Here is a 22,148-nt window from a genome sequence, read left to right as displayed (position 1 = left end):
CTCCCTCTGTAGTCCCTGAGCATCCTCTGTTACCTCTCACCTTACTATTATGTCTGTTTACCTATCTGTCTCTCCCATTAGAATGAGTTCACAGTATAGGGCCTGGAAGAGTAGGAACTCAGTAAATGTTTGTGGGACTGAATGGGGGTATATCATTCCTACTCTACAATAAGACAATAATACCCTGCTGGTACATTTTTTAGATGAAACGAACAGCAAAGTAGTCCTGCTCATTTCTGCCAGGCTTACTTATCTATAACCTTAAGGGTTGATCAAAAAATTCTCTGCATGGTTCAGAACCATAAGTGGGTTCACTGTCTGTGAAATCCTTAGAAAAGGCTGAGGGATCACGAGAAGAGCTTTAATCATTAACTTACATATTTAAGAGTTTCAAAGCACTTTCACATCCAGGCTGTAAAAGCACTTTTACAGAAATGAAAACAAAGATGGCTCTCCTCAGCAGCAGATGAAAGAATCAAGGTGAGCAGTTTCAGGAACAGCTGGAGCCCTGGGCTTCCAGGATGGACCACAGGGATTGAGGTCTAGAACTCACCTGGACTGGCCCAATGCTCTTATTCCGGCCTCCAGGCATGCCATCTTCTCTGATAGCTGAAAGGAAACATAAGTCAAGAAAGGCAGTCAGAAGCACACTCATATAACTTTTAGCACAAAAAGAGAATTTGCTTGGCCAAAAGCATAAGAGAGTAATTAGTGAATCAAAGATTAAAACACAGGTCCTTCTGGACCCAAAGCACACACTTCTTTCTATTATTCCAGGTTCCTTCATAGGCAGCAATATTTTGGGGCCCCCAAGGCATTCTGTACCTATTACACACACTGTATACATTCAATATGTTTAAAAAAGGTGATAGTACTGTTTACTAGTCCTTCAGTTACAAATATCCCGCCAGGATGATGCATCTTAAGGTTTTGACAAATTCTAGGGGAGGGACAGGGTATTTCCATTTTTAAATAAAACAGTTTTTATTCCCAGCCTACGATTAGGTTTGATTTGTAGAATCAGAACAGGTTTTTTGGTTTTTTTTTCATTAATCAGAATTTTGACCTCAATGGTTTCTCCCTGCAAAGGCAGTCAGTAGAGCACCTGTGTAGTTGAAGGAGATTACTGAGCATTTTCTAAGTATAAAAAGCATCCTTTAAGTAATATCTCCTGACTAAGAATAACAACTACTACTAATATTATCATCACTGTTTATGGAACACTTAACACGGGGGCATAGAGAGGAACCCCTGATTTGCAATTATAGTAGGACCACAGTATTAGGCAATCCTTTCCGGAAAAGAAAACTTCTGAACTGAGTATTAAAGGTTAAGTGGGATTTAGGCAGCTAGGAAAAGAGTGCTCCAGATTGAGCGAACAGTGTACAAAAACGCAAGCTGAAGATAAAAATGAGCTCTTTTTTCTGGAAACTTCCAAGTGGCTTAATCTGGCTAAAGCATGGGGGAAAGGTGGCCTACGTGGGGGAAGAGTAGCATGAGATAATGGTAGAAAGGCCAATTGGGCTTAGATCATAAAGAGCCTTGAATGCCAGACTAGGGTATAACTTTAGCTAAGGAGCTTGAGAACAAGAAGGAATGTAAGGGGGCACTGTGGTCATATTGGGATTTAAAAAAAATCTTTGTGACAGCCACTGTGGAGGGTAGCTTGAAAGGGGTTAATGTTAACAATGACAGAAGATAAGCTAATGACATTATGTAACAGCAGGCCTTACCAGGATATACCTGCCAATTTAAAAAATTAACATGAGGAATCTAGAAAGTTCCTGAGGCAGGCACTGATTGCCTCAAAAAGGTGGGAGCTCCAAGTATAACCCTGTTTCTGAGGTAACTAAGAGGCTGACAGGAAATTCAGAATTAAGTAAGTTAGGGTCCAAATCCTGTTTCTTCCTGGTCTGTATAATTACGAACAAGTTTCTTTGCCTCTCTGGATTTTAGTTTACTGAAATGAAAAGAGGGAATATTGATACTTGTTTTATGTTACATTACATAAAACGGTATGGCTAAAACACCAACCCTAGGGCCTGGCATGTAAAGTAAGCACTTAGTAACTAATCCTTCCCTCTCCCTAGCCTCTTTGAGTTAAAAATCCAAGTTTCTATTCTCAACTTTGCTAGAATCTTAATATTTTCATGTGCTAAGTGGAGGCAACATGGTCAGTCTGCATTATAAAAAGCTGTTGTGAATTTAGAGTAAGAAACATACATAGCCTATGTTAGAGCTAGATGTATGCTGCTTGTTGGCTGGGAGGTCTCTTTCCATTTAATTTCAAGGCCTAAAATCCTTACAATCGCTTCTCTGCTATTCCATGGTCAATGACAGTCTTTGGATATTTCTGTTTCTAATAACAACATCTCACATGTCTTTATTTCAGTTCACAGGTAGAGAACAAAGATCTGTCACTGGAATACGACACCAAATATATTACTAGTTCAGCTGTTATCTCATTTTCACTGTCCTGGAGGTGTGAAAATAATGCAACATACTTTACTTTTCATTTAAAGGGCCACATGTCTTAAATATTTACATCTTGCCAATCTCTTGTTCTGAAATTCAAAAGCTCATCGGCCGGGCGCAGTGGCTCACGCTTGTAATCCCAGCACTTTGGGAGGCTGAGAGGGCAGATCAGCTGAGGTTGGGAGTTTGAGACCAGCCTGACCAACATGGAGAAACCATGTTTCACTAAAAATTCAAAATCAGCCAGGCATGGTGGCACATGCCTGTAATACCAGCTACTCGGGAGGCTGAGGCAGGAGAACAGCTTGAACCCGGGAGGTGGAGGTTGCGGTGAGCCGAGATGGTGCCATTGTACTCCAGCCTGGGCAACAAGAGCAAAACTCCATCTCAAAAAAAAAGTTCATCTTCTTCCTCGACCCCACCCAGAATAAGAAATGATAGAAATCTACTATGTGTTACATACTGTTCTCTGAGGTAAAATAACTCATGAGTAAAGTATTAGTATCACTCCCATTGAAGAGATGGATCTAAGGCTCACAGAAATGAAGTATTTTGCTGGAAGAGACAGAAACTAAAGAGCAGAATCAGGGTTGGAACCCACGCTATCAGACTCTAAGACCAGACTTCTTTCAGAGAAACATAAGATACTTTTAGGTGGTGCATAAACTCTTAATTATACATTCTTAATTACTAATTATTCTTATTTACATTATTATTAAGTATTAATTATTCTTAAATTATACATTTATTCTGATGTGCAACTCACTGAGGTGGTAAAAAATTGCCTTTAAAAATTAACTTTGATTTTTAAAAGTTACTGAAAGACTAATATAAACAGCAATGCCCATTCAGAGATGATAAAATTGGTCAAGATGCCATGAAGCCGCCTGAAGTGTGGAAATCAATACAATGTGCCACAGTGCCTCTGTTAAAAACAAAAACTTGGAGCATAGTTTCAAACTTATAATGTTCTTGCACATATGTATGTTATCTCATTTGATCCTCACAACCACCTTGGAAGGTGTATTATTCTCCCACGCATTTTTGAGATGAGAAAACAGAGCTCAGAGAGGTAAAGAGATTTGCTCAAGGTTACTCAGAGAAAAACTGACAGAGCTGGAGTTTCCATTTAGATCTTCTGATTCTAAAGCTGTGCTTGTTCCTAGATGCCACACTGAACTAACACGTTTTTCAGCAGGGTTAAAGTCTATCTGGCAGTGATTTGATTAAAAAGAACAAATGGCTCCTGTGTGCAGTATTACAGGAATGGTTCTGCTGTAACTCTTATCTAAGTCTAAGAAAGAGAATGGCCCTAGCCATGGCGCTTCTATCTTCTCGAAAGGCACCACAAATACTTTTTCTGCTTTGGAACTCATATGCCTCCCATTCTTCATTCGCTTGGGCCTAGGCAGTCAACAGAACCCAGAAACCATAAATAACAAAGCTAACTACATCAAAGTTCCACTCAAAACCTGTTGGTGGTGCCTTTGGTCCATGGGCCAAATCTAAGCTCCTGAGCGTGGCATTCAAGACCATCTATCATCTGGTTCTGCTGGGACCCCTCACCCTCATCTCTGGCATAAATGCTATGCCCTAATGCTATACCCTAATGCTACACCCTACATATAGAGAACTATTTGTTAGTCTTTGAACACGCTATTCTGTTTTACATTGTTCTGTCTCTTAGTATGTTCCCTGTACTCAGAAAGAAACTTAAAGTGGAAAAATCTGGCAACACCACCTTCCCTAAGTGACATCGTAACAACCAAGTGATTTAAGTTAATATCACCAATAATGGGTATACACTTACATCATGTGCTCTTGATATTATGGACTAAGAAGGACACAACATCATTTCTATGGCATTCTTGTGAAAAATGCATAACCTGCATGTAATTGTGAGGAAACTGACAAGCCCAAATTAAAGGATATTCTACAAAATACATGAATACATGACCTATTTGCTTCAAAATCGACAATGTTAATAAGGACAAAGAAAGACTGAGGAACTATTTCAGATTAAAAGAAACTGAAAAGACATAAAAACTAAATGTAATGTGATTTCCTGAATTGGCTTCTAGATCAGAAAAAAATGAAATTGCTATAAAGGACACTGGGATGAATGGCAAAAATTGAGTAAAATCTGCTAATAAGATAGTATTGTGTCATGTTAAATTTCCGGATTTTGATAATAGTATTGTGATTGTTAGAAATAAGAGGAACACTGCCTATGCCTCACTCTTAAATGGCTAAGAAGGTACACACATGCAGGCGCACACACACTTACTTACCTGTGGGAAGTGGGGAAGGTGGGGGAGAGAGAGAGAGAGACAGAAAGAAGAGCAAGGGGGAAGGGGGAGGGAAAATAATAAAACAAATAGGATGATAAAGCAAATGTGGCAAAATGTTAGCAATTGGTGAATTTGGGTAAAGGGTATATGAGAATTCTTACTACTGTTGCAAATTTCCTGTAAGCTTGAAATTATTTCAAAATAAAACAGAGCAAAATTTTAAAGTCTTAATTTAAAAACAAACAAACAGACCTATGGCCGGGCATATGCTCATGCCTATAATCCCAGCACTTTGGGAGGCTGAGGTGGCAGGATTGCTTGAGCTCAGTTCAGCTCAGCTGAATTTGATCCTCAGTTCAAGACCTGCCTGGGCAACATGCTGAAAACTCGTCTCTACAATTTTTTTGGTAGAAAAAATGTAAAAAAAAGTTCACAAGGAAAATGTAAGAAATGTAAAAAAAAAAAAAAAAGTTTGTAAGGAACATGAACTTTGATTTCTTTAAGATTCTGCTCAAATGTTATCCCTCCTTGAGATTTCTCAGTGCTTCATGCAGACCTCTGTGTTGTGTCCTGGGGCACTTTTTACCCTGGTAAAGTGACATGGCAATGCCATAGGATCACTGTCTCACAATGCCATTCTGCAAACATCACCTCCTCCAAGAAGCTTTCCTTGACCTTTATACTTTTGAACTAGTTAGCAAGTTATGAGACCACAGAGTTAAGGAAATTTTTTATTTTTTCACATAATTACTTAACTAATATGAAATCCACTCCCCATTCCCACCCACCACGAAGCTGACTGTATCTTCATTTCTCCTCTTACAGTATTCTCCCCATCCCACTTCCTGCCATGGCCCTCCATCACAGTCAACCCATCTAACCAGGGAGCATCCTATCACTACTGAGTTATTTGCTGAGGGACCAACAGAAAAGTAGGACTTGATCATGGTCCTTGAGGGGCTCATTGTCTAATAATGAGGGAAACAGACGAGTGAACAGAGAAAGATAACAAAAGGTGACCAGGGTTATGGCAGAGGGCATGCAAAAAAGCTGTGGAAGCACAGGAGGGTTATCTGGTGGGGGGTGGCATCAGAGAAGGATTCTTAGAGGATGTTACAAATAAATGCTGAACCTTGAAGTCAGGAGTAGAAGGGTGACTGAAACCCTCTCTTCTTTCAGGCAGATGAAACCACATGTGCAAAACAGGAAACATCATTGGGTTTTTGAAGAACTACGATGGAATGCAGATTGTGAGTGGGGAACACCAAATGGAGAAGGAAAGGGATCAGGTGGCTGATGCCAGTGTCAGAGGGGCCTTGAAAATCACCTTGAGGAGCCTGACTTTATCCCGAAGACCGTAAAATGGGTAAGAAACATACATGGGGGATACTAGTGCAGTAGTGGGGATGGACAGACAGGGCCCAGTCTCCATTCACCACCCTTCTTTAGATCTTCCTCATTGCTTTGCTAATTTAATGACTTTTCTGACCAGTCAACTTCTAGGTCTGAAAAGACACTCAGTTCTAAATCCAAAGATGGAGGACAACAGAGAGCTGTCTCTCACATAGGTGAAAAAGCCCCAGTCACAAATGGCAGCTGCATTTTTTTAATAGTTAATTTTTTTAATTTTAAGGTAAGTTTAGACTTTATACAAGAGTTGCAAAAATAGTATGGAGAGTTCCCATATACTCTCCTCCTTTTAACATTTGACATAATCATGGCTAGTCATCAAAACTAGGAAACTAACTTTGGTACAATACTATTAACCAAAGCACATACTTTATTTTGATTTCTCCAGTTGTTTCACTGATATCTTTTGTTCCAGAACACAATCCAGGGGCCCACATTACATTTAGCTGTCTTGCCTTCATAGTCTTCTCCAATCTGTGACAGCTCAGTCTTTCCCTGTTTTTTGTGACTCTGACACTTTTCAAATGGGTATATTGTCAAATGTCAGTTATTCTGAAGAACGTCCCTCAATATGGGCTTGTCTGTTTTCTCAGGATTAGACTGGGAGTGAACTTACCTCTGTGTGTGTGTACATGTGTGCGCTTCTCAGTGTTTCATATTGGGGGTATATACAATGTTGGTGTGTTTTATTGGTACTGTTAATCTTGATCATTTGGCTACAGTCATGTCTGTCAGAATTCTTTAAATAAACTTACTATTTTTTCCTTTGTAATTACTATATATTTGCAGACTAAGCAAATATTCTGTTTCTGTTTACACCAATGCCACTTACTTAGCATCCATTAAGATCTTGCTTGTCGCAATTATTACTGTGGTGTTCTAATGGTGGTTTTTTTTTTTTTTTTTGGTCTGTCACCCAGGGTGGAGTACAATGGTGTGATCTTGGCTTACTGCAACCTCCGTCTCCCAGGTTTACCTTAGCCTCCAGAGCAGCTGGGACTACAGGCACATGCCACCGCGCCCAGCTAATTTTTATATATTTTTTTGTATAGACGGGGTTTCAGCATGTTGCCAAGGCTGGTCTTGAACTCCCGAGCTTAAGCAATCCACCTGCTCTGGCCTCCCAAAGTATTGGGATTATAGGCATGAACCACTGTGCCCGGCCCTAATGGTGATTTTTTTTCTATTTCCCTCATTCCTTCTACATTTATATTTATATTTTTAGAGATGGAGTCTCACTATGTTGCCCAGGCTGGTCTTGAACTCCAGGGCTCAAGTGATCCTCTTGCCTTGGCCTCCCAAAGTGCTGGGATGACAGGTGTGAGCCACTAAGCCTGGCCTCCTTCTACATTTATTAATCAGAATTCACTTAAAAGGAAGAATGATCACTTCTCTTTATTTACTCACTTACTTCTTTCAGTATGAACTCATGGATATTTACTTTATTATTTGGGTTATAAACTAATCCTATAGTTATTGTTCCTCAAGTTGTTCCAACGTTGGCCATCAGAAGTTCTTTCAGGTTGGCTTCTGTGCCCTTTGATATGCTTCCTTTCTTTTTTTAGAAAGTACTTCCTAATTTGCTGGCACCTTAAGATGCTCCAGGATCATTTTATATTTCTCCTATCCCAGCCTTAGAATCAACCAGTTCTCCAATGAGTCCTCATTCCTTTCATTGATATTTGGAAGCCAAGATCTGGGTGCTGGGTGTACTCATTGCTCCTGGGGTATCTGCTTCTAGCCCCTCTCAGTGGCTAGAGCTTGGAAATACACATAGGTACACTAACTCACCTACCCACACACGGTATCTATGTATTTTTATTTTTATTTTTTTATTTTATTTTATTTTATTTTTTTTGAGACGGAGTCTCACGCTGTTGCCCAGGCTGGAGTGCAGTGGCGCGATCTCGGCTCACTGCAAGCTCCGCCTCCTGGGTTCACGCCATTCTCCTGCCTCAGCCTCCTGAGTAGCTAGGACTACAGGCGCCCGCCACCGCGCCCGGCTAATTTTTTGTATTTTTAGTAGAGACGGGGTTTCACTGTGGTCTCGATCTCCTGACCTTGTGATACGCCCGCCTCGGCCTCCCAAAGTGCTGGGATTACAGGCTTGAGCCACCGTGCCCGGCCGTATTTTTAAATCTATCTAAAACATTAATACATATTGACACACTGATTCCAATCTGGCACCAGGGGATTCATTCTAGCCTTCTCCTTTGCTGATTTATAACTTCTTTCTTTCTCTGATGTGAGAAACCTGACTCTCATTGTCCACAATATATTTACTTGCCGATTCTACTCTAAATGAAGTAGCGACAGAATTCCTAACACATAACCTTGAGAGAAACAAATTTTACAAAGTGCTTTGTTTGTATGTAATTCTTTGTTTTTAGCCTTACAGTATACAGTAAAAACACTTTTCAAAGGTTAGCTCCTTTTTTCTCCAACCCCTTAAGTGTGGTTATGTGACTCATTTCTAACACTAGCTAGATTCATTTGTCACAGTGTGCATTCTTTCTCTCTGCCCTGTAACCCCTACAATATCCTAGCTGATTAAACAAATTTTCACATGTAGTAACATTTACTTTTTTGTGGTGTAAAGTTCTATGGGTTTTGACAAATGCACAGAATTATGTGTCAACCACCACAGGTCCATACAGAATATTCCTTACCCCCAAAATACTCCCATGGCAACTGCAATTTTAATCCTGCTTTCGCAGCACCAACCAGGAGGTGGCAGGGTTTCTCTCCCTGATGCAGACTTCACCAGGCAACTGGGTCTGCCTGCTCTGCGTGCAAACAGTCCTAAGGAGACAGCTCCCTGACCCTCATACTCCATGTGTCTTCTGGTCTATGGTCAGAGGGGTTATAAGGTTAAGTTTCTTCTTCCCTAAAACAGGTGAGTTTTGCTGGAAGCCTCAGAATCTCACACTTCAGCTGAATAAGCACGATGATTCTTCAGAGACAGTAGTCAAGAAGACAACCCGTAACAACTAAGCTTTAAGATACTCACAGTGAGGGCAACAAAGGGAGATGAGAAATGTGGAGGCCAAAACCAAAACAGGGTGAGGGCAAGAAGTTGACAGACTCTTCAAGACAGTATGTGTTTGGTATTGGTGGCTGGAAAAGATTTCAATAAGAGGAAACTGACAGTGGGGAAGGAAAAAGATCTCCAAGTAGAGGAAAAAACCTGAGTACAGGCACTGTAAGGCATCCCTGAGGCACAGTATTCAGAAATGAGTTAGAAAGAGAGGCAGGGGACAAACTTCGTAACACTTCAAATGTCCTACTATGGCATTCATCATCCAATAAACACAGGGTGTTCCAACATGTAAACAACTACGCCACATGGTAGACATGTGAAGCAGTACATTTTCCGTGTGGTCAGGTACAAGCTCTGCTTAATAACAAATTATAATTTAGTAACTATTAACTGTCAACACAACCACCCCTAAACTAACTACTGCTAAATCATTTTACCTCCCTAAGCTGTATCTGTAAACTGGGGATAACAGTTAATGACAGGGTTGCTGTATGTATTCAGTGGTAGAATATATATATGGAGGGTACATAAATAAGTGCTCAATATTAGTATTTATAATAAATTATAAATCACCTAAATTTATCTAAATGCCCTTCCACATCTCTCTTACTTTTCTTCATGATGGGCAAGTTTTTAAAAGGTCCTTCCTATCTCATACACAATAAAACCAGTCTGAGTACATCCGGATGTCTGCATTCATAATGCTATAAAACCAGTTGGAATAGTTCACTTTATCTGACTAACCCCCCTATCCCTGAACACTGCTGCTATGGACCCCTAATACTTTGCTGGGTATTTTGTATGTTATCATACTTAATCCTGTAGAGAACTCTGAAGGGCAAGTAACATACTACCTTAAAGGTAAGATAATTATCAGAGATATAAAGCAAACTTCCTAAGGTCACAGAGCTAAGAGCTAGTCTGTTTGCCTCTAGAGCCTCTCTTCTTTCTGCTGAATGACACTGCTCTATTCTACTCTCTACTCTCCATGGGAATACCACTCTAGGCTTCTGACACCGGCCCTTCTCTCTTATGTATCTAAGCTCTCTGTGGGTGATTTCACCTCTGGACTACACTTTTACTACCACCTCTGTGCCAACAGCTCCATGAAGCCTGTTTGCAGGCAGGGCTTCTCACGTCAGTTCCAATCCTATATAACCAACTTCCTTGGTGGACATCTTTATGTGTCCCTCTCAGGTACCTCAAACTCAGTATTGCCAAGGCCAACATTTTGCCCCATCCTTTTTTTCTTTTCTTTTCCTTTCTTTTCAGAGGGTCCTGTAGAGAAATCACCCTGCTTTTTAGTTTGACTTTTTTTTCCCCCCAATTTTTTCCTCCATAGTAAGGTCATTACTCTTAATCCACATCCTCAACTTCAACTTCTGGTGCTGCTCAATTTTCACTGTCACCAAGTTCTATCAGGTGAGTTTCTTCAACGTCCCTCTGTGCCATTATTTCCCCCATTCCTTCAGTTCCTTTAGATTTCCTTCTAGACTCTACTAAAAACTTTCTAGATGGTTTTTCTGTTTCCCCTGCCCCAATTAATCCTCCAAAAGAGTCCTTCATATTCATCCTACTAGAACGTCAGTTTATTCCTATTATCTCAGGCTAAGGGCTCTTGGAAAGCTACCCAACACATCCCAAACTCCTCACCAACCTAGCCACAGACTTCTGAGCATGCCTAGCCTCTGAGTACACCATGGTTCTAGCAAACAAAATGATACCGCATTCAGAAATCTCCTTCCTCATGCCTTTTCATCCAAAAATTTCTACTTCTGTCATCATTCCTGAAATAATTAGTGATGTATATTAATGGCAGTTAAGACCTGATTGTTAAGTGAGTTCTTGGTCACACAGGGCTTGTGCACTCACTCCCACAGAATCCTTAACATCTCACTAGTTTTTTCCCCTCCACCTAGTTTAGGAAGTTCTTGTAGGCAAGAATGGTTCCAGATTCATTTTGGTTAACAGTACAAACTGTAAGGCCTGATATGTAGTGCAAGCTTGAGAAATAAGTAACTAAACAGCTGACACTAAAGGTAAAGTTTTGAATGAAGGATGGGCCATCAGCGCCATGAGCACCACTCACCCTTCCGGTTCATCCCCATCTGGAGGCATTTGAGCAGGCGGCAGTACTGGCACCTGTTCCTCTGCTTCCGAGACATGACACAGTTCTTGTCACGACTGCATCGATATACCCGTTTGTTGCAAATGCTCCGCTTGAAAAACCCTTTGCAGCCCTCACAGGAGATGATCCCATAGTGCAAGCCTGTAGCGCGGTCCCCACAAATGAGACAGGTTCGTTGTTCAGCCCGATCATCTGGAACAGAAACTGATCATGTTCGAGTTAGAACACAGTGGAAATAATGGTTTTAAGCCTACAGTTCCTAAAGTGAGCAACTCTCTTCTGGGTAGATTAAGACCACCACTATCTCCAGGCTAAAGGGCAAATAGGGGGCCCATCTTTGGAGCTTTGTCCCAGGAGTAGTCCCTGTATCTATGGTTGCAGATACCACAACACAGTCTACCTAAACTCTTTCTCCTGGGTTTCATCAACACTTGGATCAGTATCTAAGACTGAAACCTACAAAGTATCTTTGACTCCTCTATCACCCTCACCCTGCTCATCTATAACCCATCAATTCTACCCTGTAAGAGCATGGTAAGGTTTACTTACCATATATGTAAGTGCCTCACACATGATATATAGCCAATAAATGACAGCTGTAATTAAGTTCTAACCATGCCCAACTAAGCCAGTCAGCCAGACATCCAGTCAATAAATATTTACTGTGCAACTCTTCTATCCCAGGAACTGCTGTAAGGCATGAATATGGCAGTGAACAGAAGTCCCTGGTGAAGCTTACACTCTAGCAGAATATCTATTCTGTGTCCAGGCCCTGTGCTAGGACATAAATAAATCGTCATGATCCCCAGAGTCATGGAACTCACTGACTAGCAACAAACAAGTTACTTGAGGAGGAAATTCAGTATAGAGTATAGCTCTTCACCTCCTCTTCCTTTAAACTGCATTTACTCAGGACCAAGCAACTGCTAAAGAGCAGGCACATGACAAAAAAGCACCCTGTGAACTGTGATGTGAAGCTATGCCAGCAGGTACAAGAAATCACCAGGGAAGGTTCTGATCAGAGGCCAAGACAAGAAATCAGATATTTGAACCTCACTCCTGAGTAAGAGGCAAGGTATAATAATCAAGAACGTCATTAGAGAGCCAGGCGTGATGGCACACACCTATAGTCTCAGCTACTGAGGAGGCTGAAGCAGGAGGACTGCTTGAGCCTAAGAGTTTGAGGCTGCAGTGAGCTATGACTGTACCACTACATTCCAGCCTAAGCGACGGCATGACCATGTCTCTTAAAAAACAAACAAAAGCAAAGGCACGTCATTATACCATGAATTAGAGACCCCTTATAATTAGAGAGATTCTAATTTGAATCCTAGCTCTGACACTAGCTGGGTGAACTAGGGAAAAATTGATCTTCTTTACTTTTTTCATTTCTCTCATCTGTTAAATGGTGTTTATAATAATACCTATATCCCATGGATAAAGTTCTCATTGCAGTGTGTGGGCTGTAACAGACATTTGATAACTGTCAGCTATTATTTTCTTTATTATTACCCCAGCAGGTACACATCTAATGTGATAATGACATTCCTGAAAAGAAAGGCTTTTGAAGGCAATGTTAACGGAGGGTCATGGTAGTATACATAGGAGGGATGCAGAGAAAGGAGGAGGTTTGCATTTCTGGAGCCCTTATTATATGCCAACTTTTGAGATGATTCTCTATGATTGCCATCTGTAGTAAGCAGAATAACTGCGACCCACAGATATCAGGTCCTAATCCCTGGAACCTGTAAAATGCTACCTTATAAAGGAAAAAGGGTATTTGTAGATGTGATTAAATGAAGAATCTTGCATTAGGGGGTTATTCTGAATTATACGGATGGGCCCTAAATACAATCACAAGTGTCTTCATAAGACAGAGGCAGAGGGAGATCTGATAAAGATAGTAGAGAAGAAGAAACACATAATATGCAGAAGAGAAGGCCATATGAAGACAGAGGCAGAAATTGGCTACCAACCAAGGAATGACGGCAGTCACCAGAAGTTGGAAGAGGCAAGGAACCAATTCTCCCCTAGAGATTCTGAAAGGATTGTGGCTCTGCAAACACCTTCATTTTGGCCCAGGAATACTGATTTTTTTTTTTTTTTTTTTTTTTTTTTTTGAGAGGGAGTCTTGCTCTGTCGCCCAGGTTGGCGTGCAGTGGCTCAATCTCGGCTCACTGCAACCTCCACCTCCGGGTTCAAGCAATTCTCCTGCCTCAGATTCCCAAGTAGCTGGGATTACAGGCACCTGCCACTATGCCCTAATTTTTGTATTTTTATTAGAGACAAGGTTTTACCATGTTGGCCAGGCTGGTCTTGAATTCCTGACCTCAAGTGATCTGCACACCTCAGCCTCCCAAAGTGCTGGAATTAGAGGCATGAGCCACCATGCCCAGTCTGATTTTGGATTTATGGCTTCTCTTCCAGTAAGAGAGTAAATTTTTGTTGCTTTAAGGCAATGAGTTTGTGGTAATTTGTTAGACAGCAGCACAGGAAACTAATATACCTTTTTTTCTCCCCCCCAAACAGGGCAACAGGCAATATTATGACTTGTCCAAAGTCACTCGGCAAACAGCAGGTATTCAGAGAAGTAAATATATGAGATTATACAACCAGGGAAATGGAGAACAACAGATACGGAAAGACTGTCTAGGTTCTTGAGGACTCTACAGTTCTTGGTTACAGACTTTTCTAAGGCTTGTATGCACTACCTGTGATAAAACAGCACAGTGACAAACTGAAGTAACCACGTTATTATAATACAATCTTCCTTTTTTTCTTTTGGGTTTTTCTTTTTCTTTTTTTCTGAGACAAAGTCTTACTCTGTAGCCCAGGCTGGAGTGCAGTGGTGCAAACTCCGCTCACTGCAACCTCTGCCTCCCAGGTTCCAGTTCAAGCAATTCTCCTGCCTCAGCCTCCTGAATAGCTGGAATTACAGGAACATACCACCATGCCCGGCTAATTTTTGTATTTTTAGTAGAGATGGGGTTTCACCATGTTGGCCAGGTTGGTCTTGAACTCCTGACCTCGTGATCCACACACCTTGGCCTCCCAAAGTTCTGGGATTACAGGCGTGAGCCACAGCGCCTGGCCAATCCTCCTCCTTTTCTTTCTTAAGTTAAGTGAGTTTCTGTTGTTTGCAAAACAAACAAACAAACAAACAAAATACAAAAAACCCTATTAAGAAAAAAAAGATACCCTATAAAAATGGCCCTGGTGTAATGAGTATTCCTTTCATTTTTCCTTTTGAAAGCATAAAGAAAGCTCAAGATAAACATTATAGAAAAGTTACAATAGCAAATTTAAAAAATGAAAACAGGTAAAGCCAAAAAGGCAAAATGAATAGCATAAAAATAGCACCCACTATGTTTGAGATGGGATTTCCTAGAGCGCTGAAAAGGCCTGGAAATGAAATTGTTGGGAAATCATGGTTGGCTATAGAAGAATCTAAATTTTCTAATTTTAAAACCTGCAGTGTTCTTTTAGGTATGATTATAATGTAAACCAGAGCCTTATTAGAATAGACTTAAAAACAGTTATAATGAATATATCCACAAGGACCACACCTTCCTTTCTTCACTGATATGATTTCACTGAACACCCACCACAGCTAGGTAGGCTTTACTTCACTGACTCATGTAATCTTCAAATCCCATATATAGGTGGGTACAATTGTTATTACCCTTTTGTAAATGATGAAGTGGAGGCTCCAAAATGGTTAAACAATTTGTCCACCTACAAAGTGGCTGACCCTGAACCACCAGTATCAGAACTGAAGTTCAATAACCTCTTCATAAAGCATTCCTATGGCATTCTGTGTAGCACCTGGATCCAGAGCAAAGAACCCACAGAATGACAATCAAATACAGACCTGTTAAGAACCTGCTCATGTCTCGTAACACTGCTTGCTTTTCTCATGATATACTTTTTAAAGGGCACACTAAAGACTAAAGGGCCATATTTCTTTAAGGAGCCTGGAGTCCTAGGACTGCTTTTCTGTCTCACTATAGCTATTCTTACTGCCTGCCATGTTCGGTTTATTCAAAAAATGGTCTATGCCATGGATGAGGAACTAATTCAAAAGGGAGTTTCTCAATGGTAAAAAAGAAAGGCTCTCTCCAGATCAATCTAGTAGCCCTTCAAAGAAGCATTTGGAAAACTTCTCTCCCAGTATGTGAAAAATAACAACCACAGAATCAGCTATTGTTAACTGACTATTTAGGTGCTATGCTCTGGCCAAGCACTTAACATACATTATTGTGCTGAATAATCACAATTATTCCTAAATCAGGTGCCCTCAACATTTTACAGATCAGGAAATGGAGGCCCATGAGGTGCTATCACTCCCTAATAGTCATCCAGCTAGTAAGGGAAGGCTGGAAGCCCCAAAAGTCTATGTTCCTAACCATTACATTCTTTGGCCACAGCAAGGCAAATCTATACATTCTACATGCAGGTAAGTCGGGCCCTTCCCCACTGAAAACCAACCAACCAACCAACCAACCTAAAAAGCCAAGGTCCCCCTTTGTAAATGAACAAACTGAAGCAAATACCCCTAATCGTGCCTGGCCAGATGTCAGATACAGATTTCTGCACCTCCTATTGGCCAAGGATTTGAAGGGTATTTATAGCATCTTTACATTCATTATCTTGCTGGCATCAGGCCAAGGTAAGGGTTATTCTTTTTTTTTTTTTTTTTTTTTGAGACAGAGTCTTGCTCTGTCGCCCAGGCTGGGGTGCAGTGGCCGGATCTCAGCTCACTGCAAGCTCCGCCTCCCGGGTTTAGACCATTCTTCTGCCTCAGCCTCCCGAGTAGCTGGGACTACAGGCGCCCGCCACCTCGCCCGGCTAGTTTTTTGTATTTTTTAGTAGAGACGGGGTTTCACCGTGTTAGCCAGGATGGTCTTGATCTCCTGACCTCGTGATCCGCCCGTCTCGGCCTCCCAAAGTGCTGGGATTACAGGCTTGAGCCACCGCGCCCGGCCGGGTTATTCTTATCTTATAGATAAGGCAAAAAACATTCAATGAGAACCAACTCTGTACCATGCAATGTGCAAGAAGTTTTTACATACACTATTCACCGCAGTAATTTCGAGAGGTATTATTCCTATATTACTGAATCTGGAATCTTAAGAGTTAGAAAGAGCCTTAGAAATTGCCCTGAAGAGATCTTTACCTAAGGCATGAATTCCCTCCACAATGTTCCAAGACAAAGAGTTGCCCCATCCTCTTACTTAACACATCTCCAGCGACTCCATAAGGCACTTCATTCCATTCATTCTATTTTTAGACAGTTATAATGGTTCAAAGGCTTTTCTTTACATGGAGCCAAACCTGAAGCTTCCCCCACTGCCCTGAATAATGTGTTCATGGGTAAAAAATAAATGTACAATCTAACCTAACTCATATATAAATGATTTAGAGATTTAAAGATAATAGGCCGGGCGCGGTGGCTCACGCCTGTAATCCCAGCACCGGGAGGCCGAGGCGGGCGGATCACGAGGTCAGGAGATCGAGACCATCCTGGCTAACACGGTGAAACCCCGTCTCTAGTAAAAACACAAAAAATCAGCCGGGCGTGGTGGCGGGCGCCTGTAGTCCCAGCTACTCAGGAGGCTGAGGCAGGAGAATGGTGTGAACCCGGGAGGCGGAGCTTGCAGTGAGCCGAGATCGTGCCACTGTACTCCAGCCTGGGTGACAGAGCGAGACTCCGTCTCAAAAAAAATAAATAAATAAAATAAAATAAAGATAATAATGGAGTTTTCAGGCCGGGAGCGGTGGCTCACGCCTGTTAGCCCAGCACTTTGGGAGGCCAAGGAGAGTAGATCACCTGAGGTCAGGAGTTCAAGACCCGCCTAGCCAACATGGCGAAACCCCATCTCTACTAAAAATACAAAAATTAGCCGGGCATGGTGGCACGTGCCTGTAATCCCAGCCACTCGGGAGGCTGAGGCAGGAGAATTACTTGAACCCGGGATGCAGAGGTTGCAGTGAGCCAAGATGGCGCCACTGAACTCCAACCTGGGTGACAGAATGAGACTCCATCAAAAAAGAAAATAATAATAATAAAATAACGGAGGATGGGTGTGGTGGCTCATGCCTGTAATCCCAACACTTTGGGAGGCCGAGGCGGGCGGATCATGAGGTCAAGAGATTGAGACCATTCTGGGCAACATGGTGAAACCCTGTCTCTACTAAAAATACAAACATTAGCTGGGCGTGGTGGTGCTCGCCTGTAGTCCCAGCTACTCTGGAGGCTGAGGCAGGAGAATTGCTTGAACCCAGGAGGCGGAGGTTGCAGTGAGTTGAGATTGCGCCACTGCACTCCAGCCTGGTGACTGAGCGAGACTCCGTCTAAAAATAAATAAATAAATAAAAATTAATTTTAAAAAATTATAATAATAGAGTTTCCAATTGTGATTTTTTTCCTTCTCATTTCTTAGTCTTAATGAATTATATAGTATAGGCCAGGAGCACACTTTGGGAGGCCAAGGTGGGCGGATCATGAGGTCAGGAGATCGAGACCATCCTGGCTAACATAGTGAAACTCCGTCCCCACTAAAAATAAAAAATAAATAAATAAATAAATTAGCTGGGAGTGGTGGTGGACACCTGTAGTCCCAGCTACTCAGGAGGCTGAAGCAGGAGAATGGTGTGAACCTGGGAGGTGGAGCTTGAAGTGAGCCGAGATCGTGCCACGGCACTCCAGCCTGGGTGACAGAGCAAGACTCTGTCTCAAAAAAAAAACCAAAAAACAAAAACAAAACAACAAAAAAAACCCACCTCATATCATATCAAAATCTCTTTTAAAATGAAGTATCCAGAACTGAATGATTTTTCTTAATATCATTTAAGACTGAATTAATTTTGCTTATATGTTTCTGCAGCTAGCAACACCAGTAAGTACATACATTTTACAATGACTGAATCTCTGTGACATGCCACACGTTTTATAATGGGAAAAACTGATGCTGAAAGAGGTAAATAATCTTCATTACACAACCAGCCAGGAGAAGAGCTGGAATTGCAATTCATGATCTTCCAATTCTAAGACTGCTATATTTTCAATCCTCCTTGCCACCTCCTAGTCAACCACATACATACTTAATTCACATCTGTTTCACAGGCACCTAAAACCTGAAGTATTTGCCACACATACCACTAACTGATATCTTTCTTATTCCATTCTTGGGAAGCAGAATGCTGAACCCAGGGGTAGGACTTTACATTTGCCCTTGATCCATTTTAGATTTATATAATAAATTCTGCATGCCATTCTGGTCTATTGAAATCTTTGGGGATCTGGGTCCTGCTACCTAATATATTATTTCTTCCATCTCCTTCTTGTCTACATGTGTGGTCAGTGTTACATTATTTTCATTTCTATCCTTAAAACAGTATTAAACACAATGTGGCCTTCTGGCAAAACACTGAAGTCCTTTCTTTAATCTGACTTAACCATTAGCATTCTGGAAATAGTTATTCAATTGGTTTTGTCTTTTATTTTTTCTTTTTTGAGATGGAGTTCCGCTCTTGTCGCCCAGGCTGGAGTGCAATGGCGCAATCTTGGCTCACTGCAACCTCCGCCTCCCAGGTTCAAGTGATTCTCCTGCCTTAGCCTCCCAAGTAGCTGGGATTACAGGCGTGTGCCACCATGCCTGGCTAATTTTTGTATTTTTAGTAGAGACGGGGTTTCACCATGTTGGCCAGGCTGGTCGCAAACTCCTGACCTCAGGTGATCCACCCGTCTCAGCTTCCCAGAGTGCTGAGATTACAGGCAGGAGTCACTGTGCTTGCCCCCAAGACAATTTTTAACAAACTTTAAACTTTAATTGATGAGACTGGGATTAGGTGAATAGATATAAGATATACACTGCAATCAAGGGGACAGGCTTGGGTGGCAATGTAGAGTTGATCTCAGGGCCCATGGCAAGGTAAGCCTCAACTTGTGGATAGAAATGAAAATGACAGGCTGAGCACTGTAGTCCCAGCACTTTGGGAGACTGAAGTGGGTGGACTGCTTGAGGCCAGGAGTTCGAGACCATCCTGGGTAACATGGTGAAACCCTGTCTCCCTGCCAAGATACAAAAGTTAGCCAGGCATGGTGGTGTGTCTGCAGTCCCAGTTTCTTGTGAAGTGAGGTGGGAGGATCACTTGAGCCTGGGAAGTGAAGGCTGCAGTGATCCGTGTTCCTGCCATTGTGCTCCAGCCTGGGCAACACAGAAAGACCCTGTCTCAAAAAAAGACAGAAGTTGGCGGGACAAATTTCTGGAACACAGGCAACAGAACAGAAAAATTTAAAACTTGGGTTCTAGAATCAGAATCTAGGCTCTGTCACTTGCTAGTAGTGTGTCTTTAAGTTTCTTAACCTATTTAGATGTACCTCAGTTTCCAGATAATAGAATGTGGATATTATTATTTTCAAAAGAACTGTTGTGAGGCCAGCCACAGTGGCTAATGCCTGTGATCCCAGCACTTCAAGACCAGCCTGGGAAACATGGCAAAACCCTGTCTCTACAAAAAATGCAAAAAATTAGCCAGGCGTGGTGGTGTGCCTATAGTCCCAGCTACCCAGGAGGAGGCTGATGTAGGAGTATCACCTGAGCCCAGGTGGTCGAAGATACAGTGAGCTGTGACCATGCCACTGCACTCCAGCCTAGGGGACGATGGAATGAGGTCCCATTTCTAAAAACAAAACAAACAAAAACAACTGTTTGAGAACCAATAAGGCAACAGATTACCCATAAATGACACACAGCTCTACCTTCCTCATAGTCTGTAATAGAATAAAATAGCTTTGCAAAGTGTAAGGGTTAGACAAAATTGTTGCTTAATAATAGTTTTTCTTTTTTTAACCTAAAAGACAAAAAAATTGGCAGGACACGGTGGCTCACACCTGTAATCCTAACACTTTTGGAGGCCGAGGTGGTCAGATTACTTGAGGTCAGGAGTTCGAGACCAGCCTGGCTTTTACGGTGAAACCTGTCTCTACTAAAAATACAAGAATCAGCCACGCATAGTGGTATGGGCCTGTAATCCCAGCTACTCAGGAGGCTGAGGCAGAAAAATTGCTTGAACCCAGGAGGTGGAGGTTGCAGTGAGCTGAGATTGCACCACTGCACTCCAGCCTGGGTGACAGAGTGAGACTCCGTCTCAAAAACAAAAACAAACAAACAAACAAAAAAAAAACCCCTTTAAATTTTTTTTTTTTTTTTTTTTGACAGAGTCTCGCTCTGTTGCCCAGGCTGGAGTGCAGTGGTGCAATCTCGGCTCACTGCAAGCTCCGCCTCCCGGGTTCACGCCATTCTCCTGCCTCAGCCTGCCGTGTAGCTGGGATTACAGGCGCCCGCCACCGCACCCGGCTAATTTTTTGTATTTTTAGTGGAGACGGGGTTTCAATGTGTTAGCCAGGATGGTCTCGATCTCCTGACCTCGTGATCCGCCCGGCTCGGCCTCCCAAAGTGCTGGGATTACAGGCGTGAGCCACCGTGCCCAGCCTAAAAAATTTATCAGCACCAGTCAGGCTGGTAGCAGGGGAAAGTAATGACAGATTTCCTAGAGGAAGTGAATTCTGAAGTACAAATACTAGTTAGACAACTGAAGGTGGAAGAGTGGGTGTAGACAAAGAAACAATTGGGATATAAAGTCATGTCTTAAATTTGGTGCTGGAAAACTCCTCCCCAACTTGGGTTTCCTCTGAGAAGAATCTCATTCCTCTCTAAAAGAGCCGATATAGTTCACTAAGTTTCAGAAAGACTATCAAGAAGAGTTGTTACAGAAGTAGCCACAGATATAATATCAGGCTATGTTTTACCCCTTTGTATGTAAAAGTCATGATCTGCCCACAGTTTTATTCCTGCAAAATATTCTATATATTGCTGGTTACCATAACTAAACACAAGCATTATTAGAAAAAAGGTAACATGCTTGGTCTTTGCTATAGACTTTCAAACCTTAGGGTCAATGTAAAGTGGTTTTTGTTTTTGTTTTTTTTAAGATACAGGGCTTATGTAGCCTAGGCTGGAGTGCAGTGGCTATTCACAATTGTAATCATAGCACTCTGCAGTCTTGAACGCCTGACCTCAAGTGACCCTCACACCTCGCCTCCCGAGTAGCCGGGACTACAGACATGCACAACTGCACCTGGCAAGAGTTTTTTAAGTCAGAGATTATTCTAGCATAGGTAACAGAAGTATCATATTAAATTTCATTTCTTAAACTCCTGCTGATAAATAAGAGCAGATCCAGAGCTCAGTTAGGGTCTCTATGGACACATATTTTCAGAGGCAAAAATGTCAAATTCAAAGGAAATAAAATGATAAATTAAGCTGCTGATATGGTTGGCCTAGAAGATTAGTAACAATCTGAACCAGCTACAGAGCCCTAGCAACATTTCTTCAGAGCACCACTAACACGTGTCTGCTCAAATAAATGGACGTGCCTATCTCCACATCATTTAGCAAGAACAAAAAGTAAATGAGGATAAAGAGATTTATAAATGAATCTAGTCATCGATCTGACCAGAATTGTACAATTTAGGGTCTTGTTTTACAAAAGCTGCAGGACTTCTCAGTCACACCTAACCAAGGTTATGGTGCAGGTAGGTTTTGATTAAAGACGTTAACAGTAAAATCTGACACAATGAATGCTATAGAGAAGATACACAATTTGTTGAATGAATGAATGAGCAGTAAATGAACAAATGATGAGGCTTGGTGCAGTGTTTTCCAAATTACAAGGCATAACCCATAGCATCATGTTTGGAAAAAAATGAAATGGAAAATATCAAAGTGCATCATATGTA

At 41.7% G+C, this 22,148-nt stretch overlaps 3 protein-coding genes across 7 annotated transcripts in view; 1 reads left to right on the top strand and 2 right to left on the bottom strand.

Moving 5' to 3' along the window:
• ARPC5L (actin related protein 2/3 complex subunit 5 like) overlaps nucleotides 1–22,148 on the top strand; it is a 360,768-nt gene that overhangs the window by 16,600 nt on the left and 322,020 nt on the right. The gene's annotated exons all lie outside the window — the stretch shown is intronic.
• NR6A1 (nuclear receptor subfamily 6 group A member 1) overlaps nucleotides 1–22,148 on the bottom strand; it is a 254,335-nt gene that overhangs the window by 21,347 nt on the left and 210,840 nt on the right. For all 5 annotated transcript variants that reach the window (XM_050760609.1, XM_050760607.1, XM_050760608.1 and 2 more), the window contains 2 exons: nucleotides 11,306–11,548; nucleotides 554–609 (listed from right to left, as the gene is read on the bottom strand). In XM_050760609.1, the coding sequence (XP_050616566.1) occupies nucleotides 554–609; nucleotides 11,306–11,548 (299 nt within the window). The remainder of the gene's footprint in view (nucleotides 1–553; nucleotides 610–11,305; nucleotides 11,549–22,148) is intronic.
• The window catches only part of PSMB7 (proteasome 20S subunit beta 7), a 396,085-nt gene that overhangs the window by 194,200 nt on the left and 179,737 nt on the right, over nucleotides 1–22,148 (bottom strand). The window lies entirely within an intron of this gene.

Source organism: Macaca thibetana, chromosome 15 (genome assembly GCF_024542745.1).
Source record: "Macaca thibetana thibetana isolate TM-01 chromosome 15, ASM2454274v1, whole genome shotgun sequence".
Lineage (NCBI taxonomy): Eukaryota > Metazoa > Chordata > Mammalia > Primates > Cercopithecidae > Macaca > Macaca thibetana.
The sequence above is the reverse complement of the archived record's forward strand: the minus strand, read 5'-3'. Positions and strand labels throughout refer to the sequence as shown.